At 33.8% G+C, this 22,723-nt stretch overlaps 1 protein-coding gene across 1 annotated transcript; it reads left to right on the plus strand.

The window, feature by feature from the left end:
* Positions 1–43: 43 nt before the first annotated feature.
* On the plus strand, positions 44–22,500 carry LOC124530794 (cytoplasmic dynein 1 light intermediate chain 2). The gene is made up of 9 exons (XM_047105088.1): positions 44–217; positions 446–636; positions 1,966–2,169; positions 10,924–11,135; positions 12,904–13,133; positions 14,283–14,394; positions 15,974–16,114; positions 17,134–17,371; positions 18,111–22,500. The coding sequence occupies exons 1-8, from the start codon at positions 144–146 to the stop codon at positions 17,362–17,364; spliced, it is 1,395 nt and encodes a 464-aa protein (XP_046961044.1). The 5' UTR covers positions 44–143; the 3' UTR covers positions 17,365–17,371; positions 18,111–22,500.
* Positions 22,501–22,723: the final 223 nt, after the last annotated feature.

Raw genomic sequence — 22,723 nt, forward strand, 5'->3', positions numbered from 1 at the left:
ATTTGTATTTTCATATGACAACAATTATTGAACACGAGTTTTCTCAGTCTGTGCTCTGTCTGTGAGAGTGACGTATGAACAGCCGAAACGAAAACGAAAGAAAAGCCTCTTGTGCCGTTGTTATCTTCTATCATTTCTGAAGAATGGAGACAAACGGCCAGGCTAATGGGGTTAAATCTAAAAAGAAAGAGAACGGCGATGGGAAAGATAACTTGTGGTAATTGTTCACTGTTCATTTACGGATTACATACAGCATCCATATAGGGTATCCAATGTGTCACACCTACGTGATGTCAAAGACTCGTACCTGAGAAATATGTGACCTAGCTGCGACGTCTTGCCTTTGTTTGTGATAAAGTAGTAGAATGCAACTTCATTTCACTTGCCGATGCGAGAGACTTGACCATGTCTGAAATATTTCGCCACATACGAATTCTGTTTACAGGTCAGCTATATTAGAGGAAGTTCAGAACCAAGGTAACACGAAGCTGCCCTCCAACAAGAATGTGCTAGTTCTGGGCGACAATGAGACTGGTAAAACCACACTCATAGCTAAATTACAAGGAGTAGAGGATCCTAAGAAGGGATCAGCTCTCGAATATGCTTACATAGATGTTAGAGATGAATATCGTGACGGTAAGTTAAACTGACACTAAACCCAATGTAATATCGGCAAAAACATATATATTAGTTTAATTATTTACTTTCACTGAGTGTGATCCGCACCAAACTTCATTTATTTGATAACATTCATATTTGGCTCATTGAGTATAGAATGAATAATTAATTAAAGCTGTAATATATAACAAGTTATGGTAATAATAACATTGATTCTTACTTATAAATGAGTCATAGTTACTTTATTCTATGAATAAATTTAATTTATATATAAATAAATGTTTTCAATTCCATTTTTATAAAAGTTCTTGTTTATAACTTTAATATTAAAAAAAATCAACCAATCGGATTAAGTAAAATCTTATTAGCATTCTTGTTGAATTCCCGATATTACTAGTTTTTTTTGTTTTTCATGATTTTTTTGTCATAATCAATTTAACTGTCTATAGTATATATTTTTCTTAAGCTAAATAACCTTAGTTAATTATGTAATTATATATATTGCTAATTTATAAATATGTAATGTCTAATTAATTTAAGTCTATTTAATAAAAACAGTCATTATTTTAAAGAAACATCAAATTAAACTCATAATTATCTTTATTTTTCATTTATTTTTATATATAATATTTCTTAGCACAGTTCATTTAACATTAACAGAACACTTTTTAGAAACAATCTATATTTTAAGTATTTTTTATAATCTTCACCCTCGTTTATTGAGCCACACTATCAAATTGCCTAAATATATAGGAAATACTGTAGTACACAATATATATAGTATGTTTACTAAATAAAATTAAATTTTTTATAGCCATATATATTGAATACTTGGTATTAAATCAATGAATCTTTATTTATATTTCATATAATTATCTCATAGATAACTAAGTAGATCAGATCAACTTATAGATAACTAAATCACAGTCTTAATTAAATACTGGCCGAAATATAAATCACTGACTTTTGGTAGTTGATGTTATATTTTTCAGTCAAAATGGTTTTTGAAATAGAATTTAAACTAAAAATTGTGCATACAAACTTAAATCTACATGTTTTGTATTAAATGTAGAATCCTTTTAATGTAGTAAAGAAAAAAGACTTTTTTGTTTTAAAGAATTGAATTATTAATTTACACTAAATATATTTTAAAATTTCAAATTCTCTCTATATTTTACTATTATTGATAAATATATATTATGCATATACATATAAGGCGGTGTGAAAGAAGTCAAAGTACTATATTTTATATGAAATATAAAATATACATTTTTATCATTTTTTTTATGTTAGTATATTCAATGATTAAACTAATGTATTGTCCATTGTAAAAGTATTTCCTTGCAGACCACACACGGCTCAGTGTATGGGTACTCGATGGGGATCCCGGACATAAAAATCTCCTCAAATTCGCCTTGAACGAGGAGACATTCCCACACACACTGGTCCTATTAACAGTGGCCATGACAACACCATGGGGTGTCCTGGATCAACTACAAAGCTGGGCATCTGTACTCGGTGATCATATAGACAAATTGGATCTCACACCTGGTAAGTTATTCAATTATTTAAACCTAGAATATGTCTATTGTAAATAAGTTTTTATTTATAATAGATTTAAATCTTTTCCTAAAGAGAAATACTTACAAATAATGTCTTAAGATAATTTGTATTGTATTTGTATGCATATATTATTATTCATTGAATGCAATGAAGTCATTTACATTACTCAATGTCACATAATAAGTAAGATCAACAACATAAAAGCTCTATTCTACTTGGTGGATAAATTAGGGTTGGTACAGTAAGCTTTCTTCAAAGCAATAACAAACATTTTATGTAACACGGTTCAGCTTTTCTGTATTCGTAAATTGTATGTTGTTTGAAATTTAATATGATTAGTATAAATTTGCTTTTGTATTAAATAATTGTATCTTTAAACACTGCAAAACCATTTGTTAAAAATAGTAGTCTATTATAATAATGATGCTCTTACATTTGGCAAGAAGTTCTTTTAAATATTGTTTTTAAAATTAGAAGAAACTTTCAATAACATTAATTTAATGAGAGCAGTTAAAAAATTTAGTAGAATTGCAATATTAAATATAATATTTTTTGTATATTATAAAGTCGCTTTCCCTGTGTCCCTTTGTATGCTTAAATATTTGACGCAACGGATTTTGATGCGGTTTTTTTTAATAGATAGAGTGATTCGGTAAGAAGGTTGTATACATGGACAGTATAGTAAAGAAACACTGATAATTTTAGAAGTTTGTAATATGATGTCATAAAAAAAAAAATTCTGTAGTATATTTAGTATCAGAATTGTACCCGTGCGAAGTCGGGGCGGGCCGCTAGTTTCTAAATAAATCGAGGTATTATACCCGAACATCACGCAAATTGAAAAACGAAATGTACAATAATTCAACTAAATTGGTTAGGTAGTATAGGTGACTCATACAAAGCAAATAAATAATAATTAAGTCATTCAATAAGTTTTTGTTGTAGAAACAAAATGTGTGAGATAAATGTCACTGTGTTGAAAAATACTTGAATACACTTACATTTATGCATATTCTATTAATATGTCAGTGTTATCATTGCCTGTATAGTGTATCTGTACCCGACAAGAGTCAACAATGAATTCTAATTGGATTCTAGTTGTTGCACTTTTATGAGACAAGCTAGCGTAACTATGGAGTTCGTTGCAAGCAAATAACAAAAAAAAATTGAATTTACAACAGATGATATATAAATTGTAAATCTGGGTCAATGACTTTATGAAAAAAAAAATGTATTCCAATATTCCGGTCGTGTTTTAATTCTGCGTAAAAAAACTACGCATAATTGGTTTGAAATCAAATTAAAATCCGTAATAATTAAAGTATATTTTTTTTATTAAAATGTATAAAATACATTGTGAAGAAAAAAAAGTCGGGTCAATTTTTTTTTTAGTTGAGATCTGTTCTGCGTAATAACTTATTATGATTAGTGCATTTTCCATAATTGTCTTCAAATCAAATTAAAAACTATAATAATAATCATAGACACAAAACGTTATATAAAATACTGTAAAAAATAGTCTATTTTTTTTTAATTTGAGCTATGCTTTGTGTTGAAACAACAAGTGCCTAAGCTTTGACATAACGTAAGGAATTTTAAGTTCAAAGTTGTGTTTATTTCCCGACGTGACTCACGTGTTACGTCAGTGTCGCGTAATATTTAATCAATGCGATGATCAAATGTAACTGGTTTTACTATACGAAGTCGTTCTTTTATTTCTCTTGTAAATGTTATGACCGCGTTTCTTAATTTTGTTTTGATAATTTATGAATGAAGGTGAGGCACGAGACAATTATCGTTGTTGATATAATAAAATTAATTGTCTGTCCGAGTCAGACATTAGAAGAGAACTAGATACATTTATTGGCAACGGTATTGATATGCCAAGCCACAGATTAAAAAATATATACAAACAAAAAGGAATATTACCAGTTTAATTAAACAACGAAGTATATAGAAAAAACTACTGCATATTTTAAACTTACGTCGTCTGTGATTCTAAGATGGTTTTAAGTAAGAAAATTATATTTTTATTAATACTGTGAAGAACTAGAAAATCACTGATTATTAAATTTTGTAACAAGGATGCGAGAAAGAGAGGGGATGATAAGAATGAGCGAGCACCTGTCTTGATACAGGTGTTATTTTAAATTCTCGTTCGTAGTAGTCCTCGCGATGTTATTTTGATACAATGTACGTGCCTCGTTATTATAATAGCTAAGTGTAAGTTCAAAGCGTGAGGTCGGGGCGAGAAAACTATAGGGCTTTTCCGGCGAAACGTTCTCCCTAAAGGCTCTTTGCCCTTTTGCCGAATTATTAGAATGAGTTATTGCACAAACTTGTGCACGATAGTGTAGTTGTATTAAAATTAAAAATGCGAAATTAACCCTGTCTGTCTGCCTATCTGTCAATTGATCTTTCATAACCAAATTACTGAAGCGATTTTGATGAAATTTGGTACGAAGTGAGCTTGTAAAACTGGATGGACTGGAAAGGAATGTATTAAACATACTTACTTTTTTTTTGTCAAATCTTAAATTCGAGCGAAGCCGCGGCCAGTTTTTAGTATAAAATGTTTCCGAAGATGAATAATAATAATTTATATGAATTATAAGTATAAAAGTGATACATAGGCCGTTTATGAGATAGCATGAGTTTCACCACAATAACAATAGCATTCGTAATTTATTCGAGGCGAACGAAGATCAAATTGAATGAGTATTGATGTTTTTATTGCATTCCGTCGAATATAAAAGAATATATATACTATTCGAGCTTATTGTGAATGAAGTTTACGACTGCAGCCTGGTTCTCGTAGGCGTTATTACTGAAACGTTTATTGGTAACTTTTCTTGAACCGTTTCCTTGAGAAATTTTATTTATCTAAACCATTGGATCGAATTTGATGAAATTTACTATAAAGCAATCTCGAATTCCAAATGGTCATTCTAGATTTTTGATACTTAACGCCCGGTATCCCTAAAAATCTTACGAAGACGGGTAGACTACCCGTGACCACGAACGCTGTAAAGTGCTCGAAACGTCGGGATGTCAAAAATAATTAATATACGCGATTCAAATCCGTAATAACTAGTTTTATTTAAATATGTAATAATAGCGAAAATTTAAGACAACATACTGTACTCTCTTCTTTGAGAATTCGGAGGTTAGGGTAAGTAAAATAAAAGAGAGGCTCGGTTCGATTAGAAATTGTTTCGCCGAATAAATATTTTTAGAGACACACAGAAAGTATTAAATTGACAAACATCTGAAATATTACTGGCCTATTTTTATAGTACAAGATTTATTAAATACCTACTATTTACAAGAGGTTAAGATTACCTATAAAAATAATTTGATAATTCAACAAGAATTGAAACAAAATAGCATTAACGAGTTCCCCCAAACTATCGATTAATCGTTTAATAGCGAACTGCCTGTATAAGGGTTAATCTGTATGGCTTCATTATATGTCCGTCGTAAACTCTCTAAATCTAAACGAATGTCGTATATGTCACTATAGAATTGAGTAAAATATTTGTCTAGTATTTTTTTTTTGTACATGCTGTATTCAGGGCTTATCATATACAACAACAGCCTGTAAATTCCCATTGCTGGGCTCCTGTCCCTTTGAGGAGAGGGTTTGGAACATATTCCACCAAGCTGTTCCAATGCGGGTTGGTGGAATACACATGTGGCAGAATTTCTATGAAATTTGTCACATGCAGGATTCCTCACGATGTTTTCCTTCACCGCTGAGCACGATATGAATTAAAAGGGCAAATTAAGCACATGAATCAGCGGTGCTTGCCTGGGTTTGAACCCGCAATCATCGGTTAAGATGCACGCGTTCTAACCACGGGCCCATCTCGACTCTTATATATCATGTACGCTACCGTCGAATGACAATATTTCTGTTCCGGTACAAAGTCGCAGTGAGCCAGTGTAATTACAGGGACTAGGTAATTTGAGTGTTCCGGGACGAAGCGCTTTGATAATGTCTGCGAATAGACGTGTCCCGTTTCTTGCCTATTCTGGTAACAAAGATAACATTAGTATTTGATATGGATACGTATTACTATTTGTATAACAACACTTAGATGGCCATTACAGGCGATGTATATCGGTATTGTAATGGTGCTCCAGAGTAATGTATCCAATTTATATTGTTTATCAACTAAAAATCCTCAACAGCGCGATTTTTAAAACATTTTCTGCCTTGTACAACTATTCTGTGAAAACAGCTTTCGCCGGCGGTTTTTCCGAACCGATACGACCTAAGAACCTTAAAGAAAAAGCGTACAAACTGTACCTTGTGACCTTAAACTGTGGTGATCTTAAAGGCCAACAACGCAACAGCAAGCCCCCCGGTGTTGCAGATGTCCATGTGAGATGGTAACTTTCCATCGGGTGAGCATCATGCTAGTTTCTCTCCTCTTCATTTTCAAGTGAATTCCATCCGTACACCGTCGGGGTGATTTTGAATATCAGTGTTGCAATTCTGTAAGAAATCACTTCGTATCAACAGCAGCCTGTAAATTTCCCACTGCAGGGCTAAAGCCTTTTCTAGCTTTTGGGAGAAGGTTTGGAACATTTCATTATAAATGTTGACAACTGAGAATCGGTGTAATGTCTCATCATTCTAATACTTGTATTCTTTAAAATGTTATAATTATTTGAGTCAGTATCCCATACCACATGTTCACATTTCGCTCTCGTAATCTGCGTCGAGTTTCGAGTTTTTTACTAGTACTACTGATGACAGCGATGATAATGTCTTTCTGATCGGACTCGGCGGCCGTTTTCAAAGGAGATTAGATGACATATAGAATACAATAACATATTATTCCCTCACACTTTGAATTAAGTGGCACAAGAATGGCTTAGCTCTTCGTTCTCGTTTTAGGGGTTAGACATAAGTAATAGTATATGTCATGCCTGGAGTTCAAGCTTGTTCATAACTAATATTATCAAATTTTGTTCAGTATTTTCGTTGTGTAATTAACTGATAGTGTTTCGAATATAAGTATATATTTTTGTAGTCTAAGTAACTTCTTATAACATCAGCTATGTGCCGGTGAAAGTCCCAAAAAAAATCGATCCAACCGATCTAGAGATTAGCCGGAGCAAACAGACAGACAAACAATTGCGATTGTTTTAATTTTACACATAGACACTCCAATATTATTATATAATTATTCCAATATGTTACTTAACGATCTGAATTTTGTGTTAAGTTAAGAAGCCTCAATTGTGAGGTTTCTTCTAAAGATAATTCGATTATATAATTCAACTTATTGACCATAGCAACCCCTAAAACACGCTGAAATTGCGAAATACTTGTTTTCTTTTTAAAGTATGTATTCATTCTTTTGGGTTGTTGAAAAATTTGATAATATCTATGGTAATCTCAGATATATATTTTAAATGGCTTTGTGTTAACGGCGAGATGGTCCAGTGAATCAGATTCAATAAGCAAGCGTCATTAAATTTTAATAAGCCTACCAAAATCTAGGAATGACTTTTTAAATAAAAATTAGCCCAAGAGATGAGATAAATTATTCAATACAAAATGTCAAAAATAAATCTTCAATCAACAATCGCTTTGATAAAAATTGATTTTCGAAGATTTGTCTAGATTTAGATCAATTTGTAAAGATTTGAATCACATAAAGCTTATTTATTTCAAATGTATAGATAAGTAATTTCTATATGCGCCACAAAATGACACCACGCGATTCTATTCGTATAATTTTATTCGTGAAAGTGCAGTAGACTGTAAAAATTCTTACACCTAACTCTAAAAATTGTAAAGTGTGCCAATTTCAGTTCGCGTTATCATAATTTTGTTTTAAATCTTCTCAGAATACTTTACAGCTAGTTTCTGAGAGCCGTTTTTTTTATAATAATTATATGTTGTACATAAATCACTTTACATTGTCATGTCAAAAGTTGTTAATCTATTCGTAATGAGTAAACAAGTATATATTATAATAGGTGTATTATTTATTATGTAAATTTATGTAATTGGCTAAAACAATGTAACTGAAATAAGAAATAATTATATCCTTTAGTAAATTATACTGGAACATCGCTTCGCTACGCTTGGCTGGTTTAGAAAGATATACTGTGTATCAACTACCCCTCTCAGAAAAAGTTCTGCTTCATATGAATTCAATCCAAGTCTGTTTGAATCAGAGTATTGAATATTTAGGCACTTGATAATTAAATCATCAAATCAAATCATCAGCTCACTGCTGTCCACTGCTGAACATAGGCCTCCCCCAGAGCGCGCCACGTTGCTCGGTTCTCTGCGTCCCTCATCCAGCTTCTACCGGCGATCTGTCTAATGTCGTCGGATATCGTCTTGATAAATAAAATTATGTACATATATAAAATTTCATTACCAAATGCTCCACCATGTCGAGCGTTTTTGAATATCTTACAAACTGCCCCAGATAATCGTCTCGGGTTACGTCCTCGGCAACTAGATCTAGACGAACAATTGGTTCCGTTACAACGAGATAGTTCTTTTTTTAAATATTTATCTAGTCTTTAGGTAGTTTATTATGATATCAGTAGGCGGTCGAACAATTGAACCACCTTATTGTCAGTAGTCACTGCCAATAGACAATATCACTGTAATAGTTAAGGAATAGTCCTTACATCGCCAATGAGCCTCCCACATTGGTAATAAAGACGTTATATCTCTGTACTTACAAAAAAATCACTCGCCTTTCAAACCGGAATATAACAAAACTGCTGTTTGGCGGTAGAAAATCTGATGAGTAGATGGAAATAGCCCTGAGAAAAGCCTCCTGAAATTAATGAGCCCTGCAGAAAAGCCTCTCTGTAAGTTAGCCTAAGTCCTTCCTCTGGGAACTTCAAGGAGTATTTCATCGAATTCGGTTCAGTGGATTAGCCGTGATAGCATAACAAACAGATACACAAACAGAGCTTTCATGCTTATAATATTAATACAAAAACATTAGTGTTTTTGCGGAGGCGGATTTATGAGAGGCGGGGCTTACCGTGCAGTATGGATTTTTCCATTCGATATTTTCACATGCGTCGTTAAGTTTTGAAATCGTATGATTGGTGTTGTTAGATCACATATTATTATCAAAGATCACATTATATATTCGTTGCATAATTTTATTTATGGAGTATCGTAATGCATGTTATGTTAAAGCCGTGTAACTAAAATAACGCAGTCAATACCAAAACTTTAGATAAGAGTAAGTTCAAAGAAATAGATATGCGAATATTTAAATCGCTTTTCAAAAGAATCAAAAACTTCTTCAAAAAGTCTCCAAGGAATTTTTATTTTATGTTAAAAAATTATGATTGTGTTGCGAAATAAAACACCTCGGGAATTAAACGATCGCCTTCTATTTCCTTATTATATAGATACGAGTCCTCCCTTGTGTTATTGGGGTTGATGGTGAGGCAGGAGTAGATGAGTAGAATATGTCCTTTGTGAGTTTGATTCACGTTAGGATGGAAATATTCTGACACGGCAGAGTAGCATTGATGAAAGTAATAATGACAAATCAATTTTACTTTGTGCAAGCCCGTCTGTGTAGGTACCACCCACTCATCAGTTATTCTACCGCCAAATAACAGTACTCAGTATTGTTGTGTTCCGATTTGAAGGTTGAGTTAGCCAGTGTAACTACAGGCACAAGGGACATAACATCTTATTTCCCAAGGTTGGTGGCACATTGACTATGTAAGGAATAGTTAATATTTCTTACAGCATCACTGTCTATGAGTGATGTTGACCACATTCCATCAGGTGGACCATATGCTCGTTCGCCAACCTATACCATAAAAAAACCTCGTCTTACCACATGATAAAATAAGCTACTGACTAAAATAAAATTATGCTTTAAGAGAGAACAAAGATATCAACATAATTTCCGGTTACATGTATATGTAATATTAGTTGTCGCCCGTGGTTATGCTGTATGCTAATGTCTCTTAGTATGCAAGCTTGATTCAAACCAAATATCATCATATTACAATTAGTGGTTTAGCCATAAAAAAGTAACAAACAAACAGATGGGTTACTTTAGCATTTATAATATATTAGTATAAGAATTTGGGAATTTGACACGAACGTAAATAACTTTTCTCTGGTCGGAAATCGAATTTCTCTGTTCTATTGCACCGGATAATCTTACCTCAATCGGACGCCGACGAGTCTACACAGAGACGCACATATTGATTTTATATAAAGTTATATGAATGCAAGTCCCATCTAAACTTTGCACCTTATTATTTTTGTGCACTAATCTTTATACCTTATGCGAACAAAATCTGATTAAGTTGCATTCTGTTTACGTAGCGGTTTCTCAGTTTCTCAAGATCTTCATATATTCCTTTCCAGAAAGTGTGTTGCAATAATAATTTCGTTTGGTACGGTAGACTAAAATACCATATGCACAATAAATTATATACATAGATCAACGCTTAGGAAAAATGTATATGTTATATGAAAAGTAATGGATAAACTGTAATTGTTTAGTTTTATTTATTTTAACCGAGCAAAGCCGGGTTTTCATCGAATACATAATATTGTTCGTACTAATATACTTGTTAATATTATTGAATCCCAGAAATGAATGCCTGTGTTGCTTTATTATGGTACATATGCATTCTAGTTCCATAAGATCCTTAATATAATACCGTGGTCAAAAAACTTAACCTAATAAATACAATATGTATGTATGATTTCAGAACAAAGTTTACAAAGTAAAAAGCAACAGGTTCAAAAGTGGCAGAGGTATACGGAACCGGGCGACGAACTCGAACCGACCGCCTCGTCGCCCATGAAACGTTCGTCGCGCAACCTCTCCGACGAGCTGGAGAGTGACGATGAAGACAACCCGCTGCCGGAGGCCGTGTTAACCACCAACCTCGGACTGGACATCGTCGTTGTCGCCACTAAGGTATATAACCTATACGATACGAACACTAACCCTCGCAGCCTGCTTCAGAAAGGACCATCCTAGAGCACAGCCTAAAGACATCTACATAATACATAAACGCGACATCAGAGTCGCCGAGGCCGTACTCCCTCTGATCAAACGCGGACCAGGACCCGCTGGATTGTAGTAATCCGATCACATATACTGCTATATATTATTTATTATAGTTTATATATTATTTATTATACATTAGTATATATTATTTAATAATAAATTAAAAAAAAAAAAATCAGCGTGGGCCACGTCTCCCAAGAAGACGACAAAAATGATTTCCAGCGAAGATCTGCTGATGTTTAGTATAAATATAAAACGCCAAAATGAAATTGAATATAAAATGTAAAAAAAGGCACGGGCATCTGCGAGCCTGTGGATGTTGTATTTTAAGTAAAAAAAAAAAAAAAACCCTCGTAGCCAGTGGTGTAGCTAGGTGAGGAAGGGCCCTGGTGAATAGAAAAAGAATCAGGCCCTAACCCGCATCTCTTTTTAACTAATATAATTACCCTTTAATAATTATAGATACCAAATAAGAAATCTTGAGCGCAGGGTCGTGTTTTTCTAGCTTCAGAATCTTAAGGTTTAGTTTAGAGAGCCCCCTGAACTCCAGGGCCCTGGTGCACTGCACCACCTGGCCCTACGATAGCTACGCCACTGCTCGTAGCTCTAGTCACTAATGGCAGGTTTTATATCGGAACCCAAAGCTCGAGGTGAGTTATTGAGTTATCTGTCAAGGATAATTCAAAAGATGCTTGCGAGTTCAAACCCAGGCAAGCACCACTGTGTTTATAATTCATCTAGCGTTCGGAGGTGACGGAAAATATCGTGATTGGAATAGCTTGTTGGAATATGTTCCAAACCATCTCCTCAAAGCAGGGCCGTATTTAGGGGAGGGCAACCGGGGCAACTGCCCTGGGGCCTCCACATTAGTGGGGGCCACAGTTTTCAGCAAGTTAAAAAATATAAATATAATAATGTTATTATTTAATATTTTAAAAGTTACCGATACAAGTGAATAAATCATAGCTTACTGATTGAAAGAAAAAAAAGTAATTAATTCATGATAATATAATTATTAGGTTGTTCACGCTTCTGTTTGTCTAGGGCCACTGCTTTGTGGCCCGGGGGCCTCCAGACCTTTAAATCCGGCTCTGCCTCAAAGGCAGAGGAAGCTTTAGCCCTGCAATGGGAAATTTATAGGCTGTTGTTGTTAAACGGGAAGCGAGTAAAGATGCTCTTAAATTGAATAGGCTATTTGACAATGCGAAAAATAAATCGTGAATTATTGTAATCAGTGTATATTATGAGTTTAGAAATGGTTATTTACTAACGAAAGTTGTAAATAATACTTAATTTACTCAAAAATCTATAAATAAAAATGCATTTTTTCAAACGTTTGTCACGTGACACAAAACGCTCCTGATCGGTCGGACTTATGATGAAGTCACTTTCTTGTCAACTTTGCCTTTCTAATATATGTACCACAGATTAAAATACATCAAAGTGACGTCACCGACCCCATTGCAGCGCCATATTGTCCAAGTAGCGTTTTCGCGCGCTATTTAAATATGGAATTTTTAATATGATATTTTTCGGCAAATATGTACTAGAAATAAAAGACACAACTGTCACTGAGTTCCTTAACTCGTACTAAAATAATATAAAATGTATTTTAAATACCAGTCAAATAGCCTATTGAACTGTACATATGACACCGTACGTTTGACCCCCGCAGACTGACTACATGACGACTCTGGAGAAGGAGCACGATTACCGCGACGAGCACTTCGACTTCATGCAGCAGTGGATCCGAAGGTTCTGCCTTCGTTACGGCGCGGCGCTGTTCTACACGAGCGCGAAGGAGGACAAGAACTGCGACCTGTTGTACAAGTACCTCACGCACCGGATATACGGCCTGCCCTTCCGGACGCCAGCGCTCATCGTCGAGAAGGACGCCGTCCTGATGTGAGTTAATCCACTGACTACCGCGAAACAACAACACTTACTGGGGTGATTGAGCCAGTGTAACAGGCACAAGGGACATAACATCGTAGTTTCCAAGGTTATGTAAATAATGCTTCATGTTTCTTACGGCGCAATTGTCTACGGGTGGTAATGACCACTTACCATCAGGTGGCCCAAACATAAAAAAAACTTTTTTTTAATGGAATAGGTTGGCGGACGAGCATATGGGCCACCTAATGGTAAATGGTCACCATCACCCATAGACAATGACGCTGTAAGAAATATTAACTATTCCTTACATCGTCAATGTGCCACCAACCTTGGGAACTAAGATGTTATGTCCCTTGTGCCTGTAGTTACACTGGCTCACTCACCCTTCAATAACAACGGAACACAACAATACTGCGTACTGATGTGTAGCGGTAGAATATCTGATAAGTGGGTGGTACCTACCCAGGTGGGCTTGCACAAAGCCCTACTACCAAGTAAATGTACATGACAAATATTTGGCATTGGTGGTATCAAATTATTTATATGAACGATCAACAATACTTTGTGTGTCATTATGAAGTTTATTAACTTTATTTTAATTGTAAGAATGAAGTACATTCTTATTTTTTATAATAATAAACACATAAATATTAAAAATATATATGTAATAAAGAAGATTAATATTTCACATAACAATAAAATACCTACTTGGCGGTAGGGCTTTAGGCAAGCTGTCCGGGTAGTAGCTCACTCATCACATACTACCGCTACAAAGCGATACTTCGTACTGTTGTTTCGGCTTGGAGTACTGTAAGATAGTGTAATTATAGACACGAGGGGTATAACATCTTAGTTCCTAGGGTCATTTAAATAATCAAGGTCAGGCGATATAAGGAATTTTAATGATGCCTGTGATGTTGGAAGGAACTTTTTCCCTTTATATGGCAAAATTTACCAAATTAGCCACTTATATCTCCAATGGATTAATAAATAGATTTGTAATAAAGATGGAATAGATATCTTTAGACATTACTTTTGTTTATTGACCCTAAAGTAGAGTTACAAATAAAAAAACAAAGATCAGTCTCCATAAAATACATTTTAGCTAGTGTATGATGTACCTAAGTATGATCAGTAATTAGTATTTATTTGTTTCAGACCTGCTGGGTGGGATAGTATGAAAAAAATTAGTATATTGTATGAAAATATGCAAACATGCAAGCCGGACGACTACTACAGAGATGTTATCGTGCAACCGGCCACGAGGAAGGTGAGTTATAATCACAACGACATTTTACACACTTATTACTATATTATTTTGTACCACCACATAGCAGCAGTCAGTATTGCTGCATTCTCCTTTGAATAGTGAGTGACCAGTGCAAAAAAAAAAAAAAATTAATTTATTTTGTTTTAATGTTAACAAAAAAACAAAATCATACTATTTTTATTACAGTAATAATGTCACATTTTAAGGAATTACTGAAATTCTTATTTACCCTTTCAATTAAGCTTGCGTTAGGACCGACGACATAGCTCAAAGAGTTATGATCGAACTTGCAATTGACGCCTAAAAATAATTCAATGAGAATGTCCAATCATAATATATTTAAGCTGAGATGGCCCAGTGGTTAGAACGCGTGCATCTTAACCGATGATTGCGGGTTCAAACCCAGGCAAGCACCACTATATATACGTGCTTAATTGTGTTTATAATTCATCTCGTGCTCGGCGGTGAAGGAAAACATCGTGAGGAAAACTGCATGTGTCTAATTTCATCGAAATTCTGTCACATGTGCATTCCACCAACCCGCATTGGAACAGCGTGGTGGAATACGTTCCAATCACTCTCCTTAATGGAAGAGGAGGCCTTATCTCAGCATTGGGAAATTTACAGGCTGTTACTTTACTTTACTTTTACTTTACTTAAGGAATTGCGTTAGGGCCGTGGACGACATAGCTCAAGGAGTCAGGATCGAACCTGCTGACGCTTAAAAATAATTCAATTAAAATAATATCACTTCTCATGAGATTGATATATTTAGCCATAACAGCAATAGTTTTAAGAAAAAATTAGTCTTTTTGCTCAATTAGTATTAAGATTTTTTATTTTTTACTTTTATTTGTTTTTAATTTTGAGTGATTTATTAATTGTTTTTTTTTTATTCCTTTATAATTCTTGCATATTTTTGTTTATATTTTAAAGATTTATTAATGTAGGAGTGTAATGTTTTATAATTTGAAATGTAAAATGTAAACACCTGTAGTGGTGTATCATGAATTTATTTCTTGCTTTTTCTTAATGTTTTGTGAATATGCCGATGGTGTTTCGAAAACTATAAATAAACAAATAAAATGTCCAGTCATAACATGTTTAATGGTTAATACTGTCACGCTGCGGTTGACGCCTAAAAATAATTCAATGAAAATGTCCAATCATAACATATTTAATGGTTAATACCGTCACGCTGCGGTTGACGCCTAAAAATAATTCAATGAAAATGTCGAATCATAATATATTTAATGGTTAATACTGTCACGCTACGGTTGACGCCTAAAAATAATTCAATGAAAATGTCGAATCATAACATATTTAATGGTTAATACTGTCCAACTAATCTGCTTCAACGCTTAAAAAAATTCAATGAGAATGTCCAGTCATAACATATTTAATGGTTAATACTGTCCAACTAATCTGCTTCAACGCTTAAAAAAATCCATGAGAATGTCCAATCATAATATATTTAATGGTTAATACTGTCACGCTGCGGTTGACGCCTAAAATAATTCAATGAGAATGTCCAATCATAATATATTTAATGGTTAATACTGTGACGCTGGGGTTCCAGAGCGGCGGGCACCGCGAGGCGGAGGTGTCTGCGGAGGACGAGCAGGCGTTCCTGCAGCGCCAGCTGGCCGCGCTGCAGGCCGGAGCGCCCGCGCCGCGCGCCGACTCGCCGCTCCGCGCCGCGCAGCGCACCACCGCGCAGGTACCCACTACGCGCCATTTTGTATTCGCTCTCATTTTACTAAATAAGTTCCATCGATTCACTGATACACGATTACTTGTGTTCTATTTCGTCTTAGACAATAGGCTATTTGACTAGTTTTTAAAATTTTTTTTTCATTTTATATTATTTAGTAGAGGTTAAGGAATCCTATTGAAAAATAAAGGAAAAAGTTGTGTTTTTTATTTCTAGTACATTTGCATTTGCCGAAAAATATCGTATTAAAAATTCCATATTTAAATACGCGCGAAAACGCTGCTTGGGCAATATGGCGCTGCAAAGGGGTCGGTGACGTCACTTTGCTGTATTTCAATTTGTGGTACATATAGTAGAAAAGCAAGGTTTACAAGAAAGTGACTTCATCATAGGCCCGGCCAATCAGGAGCGTTTTGTGTCACGTGACAAACCTTTGAAAAAATGCATTTTTATTTATTGATTTTTGATTAAATTAAGTATTATTTTCAATTTTCGTTAGTAAATTTTTAAACTCATAATATACAGTGATTACAATAATTCGCAATTTATTTTTCGGATTGTCAAATAGCCTATTATTGCATGAGCTAGTGTCACTAGTCATCGATGGTGATTATCGTAGCAATAAATAATAATCCTCTCTAATGACAAATGAGCTGAGATGGCTCAGTGGTTAGAACGCGTACATCTTAACCGATGATTGCGGGTTCAAACCCAGGCAAGCACCACTATATATATATATATGTGCTTAATTGTGTTTATAATTCATCTCGTGCTCGGCGGTGAAGGAAAACATCGTGAGGAAACCTGCATGTGTCTAATTTCATCGAAATTCTGCCACATGTGAATTCCACCAACCCGCATTGGAACAGCGTGGTGGAATATGTTCCAAAAACCCTCTCCTTAATGGAAGAGGAGGCCTTATCTCAGCAGTGGGAAATTTACAGGCTGTTACTTTTTTTTTTACTTTTCTAATGACGAATGCAAAGTTCTCCGCAACAAAGTGTGACGTAATGGTTGCGACGCAGCTGGACGGCGCGAAGATCGGCATGGGCCCCGGCACGCCGGGCAACGAGGGCGTGCTGGCGAACTTCTTCAACTCGCTGCTGTACAAGAAGACGGGCTCGCCGGGCGCGCGCGCCGCGGACGCGTCGCCGGCCGCCGCCGCCGCGCGCTCCGACGCGGCCGCCGAGCTCGACCGCCTCACGCGCACCAAGCGCGCGCCGCCGCCGCTCGACCTCAACTCCTCAGACTGCTAGCGCGCAGGTGCGTACCCTGTGCTTACTCACCGCGATAACTTCACTCAATCCAAGGAGAGATAGCATGAGAAATTCAAGTTATCCCCCCCCCCTACCACCGCGACGACTTGACTCATTTGGTGAGATAACTTGAGAAATTCAAGTTATCCCCCCCCCCCCTTCAACGTAATACAAAAAGGAATTTTGTGCTTACTCACGCCGACGACTTGACTCAATCAGAGGTGAGATAACATGAGAAATTCAAGTTATCCCCCCCCCCCCCCTACCACCGCGACGACTTGACTCATTTGGTGAGATAACTTGAGAAATTCAAGTTATCCCCCCCCCCTACCACCGCGACGACTTGACTCATTTGGTGAGATAACATGAGAAATTCAAGTTATCCCCCCCCCCTACAACGTAATACAAAAAGGAATTTGAAATGATAATTAGCCTTATTTATGGAAATTTCAAGTTGTTCCTAGGGGAGACATTCATTAAGATTTGTCACTACCTTTACCTCCTGGTCTCCACTGGGAGCCCAAAATTTGACTTATTTTTGTTTTGAGTGAGTAGTCGATCTCTTCTGTAGTCAATGGCAATATGAAAAATAAAAACCATTTCTTAAACTCAGAAAAAAACAGTTTTCAAAAACCATTTGGATATATTCAAGCAGCTCAAATCTACCTTAATTGGCTAGTAATAAATAATATAATCCAAAAATCTGAAATATTCTTTTTATAATAATAAATAATCTGTCATTCCAGGCACAGTAGTTTAGCGGGCGTCCCCGACGCTTGCGCAGCGCGGCATACCCTCTTATCATACACGCTTGTGCGCGCCGGCCGGCGGCGACGGACCCCGTATTATTTATTCCGAGTGATACTTCGCTTTCGGTTCGCGGAACCCTCGAGATTGTCCCCTTCGTGACGTCACGCCCGGCAGGGGGATCGCGATCGGTCGGTTCGACGGGACCGACGTTTTTTTATAGATATTCCAGCATTGTCAAATGTTTACGGTAAGGCTAACGGCAGTGTGATGTACTTTATAAAGGTATAATGTATTGTATGTTAAGGTAACGTTTACGAGGCATTTTTATACGCGCAAAGGAAAAACTCGGAGCAAAGAAACTTGTAGGAATGTCGTAGTTTAATTTTATTATCTTTCAGGCGTAAAAACAAAAAAAGACTAAGTAAAGCTTTATCACGGTATGCAAAAAAAAATGACAGCAAATTATTGCTTATCACTTCATCCCATTTTCAGTTTACTATTTAATCTGTGGTCGCTTCACTGGCAACACAGGCAGCCCCTGGAAGGTAAAAATGCCTCAACAACGAATAGAAACGTTTTATAATACATTTCCATATGCTACAGTGAATGAAACGAAAGTTGTAATAATTTCCTATTCAGTAATTTTTTACATGTAATTTGATCTATGATATTAAGTATTTATTTAGCTTATGTTTGAACTTTGATATGAATAAAGTTAATCGTCTGCGTGTATTGTCGGAACAGATCTCCGTTAGTAACCGCAGCGGTTTGTTATTGTCATAAGTTGGTAAATGTCAGCAATCGTTTTGAGATTATCGAGCGTTTTATATAGAATCAAATATCATGCAATTATTTGAAAAATGAAATATTTATATAAATGATGTTTCGATTCTATATAAAGAACTCATATCAAATTGTGATCTTCTATGAAGACTGGAAGTCATAGGAGAGTATGTTATGCACAATAAAGTCGATATTTGTACAAATCATCAGTAATTAGTGGCAATGATGACAGGTAACTTCATTATTCTGCAATGGAATATCGCTCATATTTACATAATGTTTGGATTCAATTTGCCGTATCAGATTTTGAAGTTCAATTGTTATTGCATACTAAGTGATTTTACCTGCTGACTCAATAGAACAAACGTCTAAATAATTCAAATTTTCTACCTTACATGATCTAATTATAGTCAGTCAAAATTCCTTCACAACTTTGGGAAAAGAGTTTATATATATCCGCATTTTTTTATTTAAAACGAATATACATGCATATCTTGTGTAGCAGGTAAATCGCAGATTAGTGTGTATTTGTTATTTTTCTCATGATTCATTTTCAAAATGTTTTAACACTCATTTAACACAGCGCTGGGTTCCGTACACTTGCGTGCAACACAACTTCATAAGCGATATAACAAAAGAATCTATAGGTACTTATTCCGAACATAGTAGATACGTTTATATTTAATGTGACTGAAAAAAAAAATTAGCTTATGAATTATTTCTGTTGCATTTGAGTGGAACGAGCTCTATCATTGAATTGTAATAGTGACCTTTCTGTGTATTTTTGTAATGAAATTTATTTGTTTAAAATAAATCAACAAACTCAGTGTAATCGACTCGTGAGGTTTTTGTAATATTATTTATATGAAGCCTGTAATTTGTTTTTTTTTTTTTTAATATTGGAGTATGTTCACATTTGGTGCAATACAGAACATTCCAAACGTGGTTTGGTGCTTATTATTATAGTAAAATTATCGAATAACATTTTGGAGTTTCATTTACTTTTCTTGCCCAATGCTCTCTTTTGTAACTGGTCATTTTATTTAAGCATCGAAGGTCACTATTAACATTCGAATTTATACTTAAGTACTATGTCTAAAACTAACACTTAAATAATACAATAGTACTTAAATTTCGATATATTAAAAGGAAAAACAAGCAAAATTAGAGTATGTATGTGTTTGTATAAGGCGTGGCTTTTTAGTTTCCAATAATTCCTTTTTAAGTATTAACTTACACGTTAATGAAACATTGTGTAATTTAATTTAATATAGAATAATTCTTTGGTTAAAAGCTTAGTTGAAAGCACAATGTGTTTTACATATTTATGACATTAGATAATTTGGAGGGCAGCTTTTAAGTTACATAATCTTTGTGAAAAGAGAGTAAAAATTATCATTAATAATTAAAAATAATATATATGTAATCATTGGATTGTATAAACGTAAGGATTGGGCAGGGAGGTTAAAATTCCTTATAAGAAAAGTATATTTTTATAAAGAGGACTTAATGTTAGGTGGCTAAAGTGCATATCGTCCATTTCATTAGAAATTTAACAAAATATAAACATAAAGTAAAATACAGATAAACACATAAAATAAAAATAAATATATATATATAAAGTACCGATCACAAAACAAGTTTAATTTATAGTTTTGGAATATTAACTTTCAACATACATTTAAATAATAATGATGAGTTTATTGGACAGTTATATGATATAAAAAAAATTAGGGGCGTTTCTATTTTCAGTATTATCTTGCATTCGTTTATATTTTCTACAATTTTTAATGAAATGGATAAAAACTATATTATAACATTTCAAATAATATGTGTTAATGTGTCTAGAATAAATATGGCTTAAATAGTGCTTTAGTAGCAACTTAGATTATTCTATTTATTCAATGTAAGTTATTCCTTAAATACAACGGTTGTCGAGACTCGAAAATTATTTATTATAATAGACTATTTTCTCTCTGTCTCACTGTTAATATGGAAAAAAGTAACGCTAATGTGTGCTTTATTTCCTTTATAATAAGTAATATTATGTTTCAGTTACAAAGTATGTAATACTAAACATGGTCATCTATCGTATCGTTATAAGACTTTAAATACTGTTTATGGCAAGCTTTTAAGAAAACCATAAGTACAATTTGAAAATGCGTCCATTTTTTTTTACAGAGTATCAAATAAAACCTAATAGACAAATATCAACACAAAACCTCATTTCATTATTGTTAACTTAAATTTAATATTGATTTAAATATATACAGCTACTCATGTCGACGGAGGTATTTTTTTAAATAATTTTGATTATTTACAAATGATCGTTTGTTTCAGTGACATGTCTAATTATCGTTTTAAAAAAATGTAATTGTTTATGTTTGCCATATTCAGGACTGTAATATCGATAATCGCGTCACTAAATATCGAAATAGTGTAAACTGCATATTATTTTTTGCTCATTTAGATTATTCTTTCTTTTATGAACTAGTCAAAAAACAGTTCAATTATATGTAGATGTTTAATTTTTATAACATCCATATTCTGTGATATGATTTTATCTAGAACAATATTTCTTATCAGCACTATTTAATTAGCCACGTAACATCCTCATGAAGCGAAATCATTATATGCTTAAATTGATAATAAATTAAATCTTATTTTTTTTATATAATTACTCAATAAGTTTCAATTTCAAATTTGATACTTAGAACATTAGTGCGTTATAAATTCGTCTGACAGTTACACATAGCAGTATTTGCAAATAAAATAAATATTATAGAATTAATAATTATAACTTTAGAAGCATATAGCTGCAAACACTCGTATAAAATTAAAATTGCATAATTGTTTTATTTTATATTATTATTTATTAATAAATCAAAGGCATAGTGATTTACTATTAGATTCTCATTTGATAGCAATTATGGTGCGTTTCCACTGAAAGAGTTGAAGCGTTGTTTATGTTTGTAACAAAAAGTCAAACTACTCATTATGACATTTATAAGTTGTCAACACAAATAAAGGTCTTGTATAATGTTTTGACACTAACACTTTTGTTGACAATGAAATGATTAATTCTTTTGTGGAGGCGCAACTTTCAATAGAGTAGGTAATAATATTTATAGCCATCACTTTTGGTTGTTAATTTCATAATTATAATGGATACGTTTATATTACTATTAATAATATTTCATACTAAAAATAAAATTGTTTGAGTGTATAAAAATATATAGCAATACGCAAATTGAAAACTAAATGTAATAGAAATCAATAAGTCGCCATGTTGCTTCCTTTTTGTATTCGATATTTCGGCTTAATTTAAAACAAAAAATTAAATCATCCTATAATTATGATGAAACGATATTAAATCGAAAAGATCTGTAGTATGGTAACATTTCTATCATGTTTCTCCAAAACTTGTGGATCTTTTTTTGCTGGTTGCTTAGGACTTCTGTGTACACTCAACTCTGTATTTTACTTGTACAGAAGTGATGAAGTGTTATGTATTTAAAATCTGTATATTTAAGCTTACTGGCGGCTGTTGTACAAGTTATGATTATAAATATTTTAAATAAATAAAATAGCACGAAATCTGTTTATCATGTGTTTTTATTGTTACCAGTTTTCTTATTGTTGTATTTTATACATATTATTTATATATTGTTTTATATGAACAGTATTTTAACCTAATAACGATGAAATTTATCATATTACAAGAAGTACAAAAATTTCTTATATACGAAAAAAAAAAAACAGAATTATGGTTTGTTTTTGTAATGTATAATGTATTATAATAATCTCATATGATGACCTTAGACTT

Source organism: Vanessa cardui, chromosome 7, assembly GCF_905220365.1.
Source record: "Vanessa cardui chromosome 7, ilVanCard2.1, whole genome shotgun sequence".
Lineage (NCBI taxonomy): Eukaryota > Metazoa > Arthropoda > Insecta > Lepidoptera > Nymphalidae > Vanessa > Vanessa cardui.